Genomic DNA, 2,771 nt, shown 5'->3' on the forward strand with positions numbered 1-2,771 from the left:
TGCGCTTTGTGATTCCAGCTGCGTCTTGTCCTGTCAAACGGGCCGCGTACGAAGAGGGCGGCAAACGAGAGTTTCACGGATACTTCGCATTTATTTGTCGATTTATTTCGTAGACCATTTCACTTTGGGAAAACTTCCTTTGCGAAAAACCCCCGGAAAAAAACCTCCGGAAACTTCCCGGAAGAAAGAATAATTATAAACGAAGGCTGGGAATCATCGTGTCAGGGGCATTTGTTGTGTGTTTTCAGCTTAGCTGGTCTTGTTCGTCGTGTCGGCGGGCGACGAGGAAGGCCGGGAGTTTCGCGACACGTACTCCGCCTCGCACGCAGTCTACAGCCGCTACCAGGTGGCGGTGCACGGCGATGCGCCGCACAAGGTCGACGCCAAGCAGCACCGGCGCTTCCTGGTGGACTCGCCGCTGCAGGTAGCACCCCCTGGATGTTGTCGATTACGACTGGATGGATCAGAGTCGCACTCTACTGGTTTCGCGATTTTGAAAAAAGAAATGAAGATAAGGATGTGCGGAGTCAAGGAGGAGAAAGAGGAGGCAAAGTGATTTGATGTGTACGAGAGGTCCTGTTCTATTATATTTTTAATAATATATGCGGATGTGATTCGTTGTTCCCTTGCATTTCCTTATTTTGGATCGGACCAAAGAAGTAAAATGGAACATATAATGACATAGGATTTAATTAGGACAAATATTGAGATAGGGATGGAAGAAAGTAAAATAGAATGGAACGGAAATTTGTCACTTTATTAATCCCCTGCACCTGGTATATATGTTTGTGTGTAAACAGGCGTAGAGGACAGGGGTTGATGGATCCTACCAGCAGAAGATTATGCCAACCACTACGGAAGTTTATCCGTATATTATATTTTAGAACGAAATTTCTATTCCTGTTATTCAAGACCACTGACGTACCAGTTTGTAATCGAAACTACGAATTTCACTTGTGGATCGTCGAATATTTTTTTGATTCGTTGTTAATTTAGTTAGATTATATTTTAAAATATTTTTTGTTAATTAAGAAATGCGAGGAAATTGCATACTATATAATAATTCAAAAAATTTTACTACCAGGTTGGCCGATGACCGGGACCCCCTAGGCAGAAAGCTTCGGGTCACTTGTACGCTGACCTGAATACTTACTAATTTGATGGCGAGAAACTACAGATTGCTTCATATATGTGTTGGCATCTCTGCTACCACCAGCAGTACTGGCTGGACGGACGACTCATCCCTCCCCTCTTCTCCCCTCACCCCTCCCCTTCCTCCTACATAACCTCACCCCTCACCCCTCTCCTCCCCTCACCCCTACAACCATGTCAGAGGTATTATTAGCTCTTGATATATATGTATGTGTGTGTAACAGGAGGAGGCGGGGCGTGGATCCTACCACCAGCAGTACTGGCTGGATGGACATCTCACCCCTCCCCTCCTCCTCCTACATAACCTCCTCTCCTTCCCTCACCCCTTCCCTCCCCTCCTTAACCATGTATATATATATGTATGTATATATGTATGTGTGTGTGTAACAGGAGGAGGCGGGGCGTGGATCCTACCACCAGCAGTACTGGCTGGACGGACGACTCATCGCGGTCGGAGTGCTGGACCTTCTCCCTCGCTACGTCTCCTCCGTCTACTTGTACTACGACCCGGACTACAGCTTCCTCTCTCTCGGCACCTACGCCGCGCTCAGGTGAGAGGGGGAAGGCGGGGAAGATTCCCGGTCGTTCCCGTATTGGGTTATCGCTCGCTGGATCGATCGGATGTCGACGATCGATCGGTTGATGTGACTGATTAATTTGATTGATTTAAATTGACGGATTAATTTTGATGTTTAATCGGTTTTGCGTGCGTTTAATTCATTTTCGTGAATGATTAATTTTCGTGATGATTAATTTTGGTAATTAAATGATTGAATTGGTAAATGGATTAAAAATATTTAATGATTACTTGCTTGATTTTGTTAACTAATTAGATATGCTAATTAATTGATTGATTTCGTTAACCGAATAACTATAATCGATAAATAATTTTCGCTAATAGTTTTGGTGTCCATGAGCGGCGTTCACGCTGCCAGGGGGCGTCGACGATGTTGGCCGCAGCACGACTGACCGCAGGCGTTCTTTTGTTTTTCCGGCGTTGCAGAGAGGTGGCGCTGACACGGCAACTGATGCGGGAGGACCCGCGCATGCGTTACTATGGCATGGGCTTCTACATACAATCGTGTCCGAAGATGCGCTACAAGGTAGGGGGCGCCACCTGGCATGCGCCGCTCATGATTTCACGTGCTTAGGTGCCACCTGTTGGCAGCCATAGACGATTTGCATGCTACCAATGCCACCTGTTGGCAGCCCTAGACTATTCTTGTGCTACCGACGCCACCTGTTGGCGGCCGTAGATGATTCGACGTAGTAGTGACTTAGCGCGCTACCGACGCCATCTGTTGGCAGTCACGAGCATTAATGCGGTGTTTCTGGTCGGCAGGGCAACGTGCGACCGGCGCAGCTGCTGTGCCCACAGGCGTACACGTGGAACCCGCTCGCAGCCAGCGTACCGAAGCTAGACGCGAACAAGTACAGCCGGCTGGACGATAGTGACTGCGGTGAGTGACCGCCTCACACCCAGCCTGTACCTAGCAGTGACCTCACCCTGCCTCACACGCTACAGGCTAGGGGTCACTGCTAGGAGGGTGTAGGTACAGGCTGGGTGTGAGGCTGTGAGGCAGGGTGAAGGGTCACTGCTACAGGCTCCTAGCAGTGAC

At 48.6% G+C, this 2,771-nt stretch overlaps 1 protein-coding gene across 2 annotated transcripts in view; it reads left to right on the plus strand.

Moving 5' to 3' along the window:
* The window catches only part of LOC106819303 (arginyl-tRNA--protein transferase 1-like), an 8,561-nt gene that overhangs the window by 3,844 nt on the left and 1,946 nt on the right, over nucleotides 1-2,771 (plus strand). The window contains exons 2-6 of one of the 2 annotated variants that reach the window (XM_014823949.1): nucleotides 19-27; nucleotides 266-424; nucleotides 1,543-1,703; nucleotides 2,156-2,255; nucleotides 2,495-2,612. In XM_014823949.1, the coding sequence (XP_014679435.1) occupies nucleotides 19-27; nucleotides 266-424; nucleotides 1,543-1,703; nucleotides 2,156-2,255; nucleotides 2,495-2,612 (547 nt within the window). Of the gene's footprint in view, nucleotides 1-18; nucleotides 28-253; nucleotides 425-1,542; nucleotides 1,704-2,155; nucleotides 2,256-2,494; nucleotides 2,613-2,771 lie in introns of both variants that reach the window. The other variant, XM_014823948.1, reaches the window with a different exon arrangement.

The sequence above is a fragment of the Priapulus caudatus genome, unplaced genomic scaffold, assembly GCF_000485595.1.
Source record: "Priapulus caudatus unplaced genomic scaffold, Priapulus_caudatus-5.0.1 Scaffold3133, whole genome shotgun sequence".
NCBI classification, from domain to species: domain Eukaryota; kingdom Metazoa; phylum Priapulida; class Priapulimorpha; order Priapulimorphida; family Priapulidae; genus Priapulus; species Priapulus caudatus.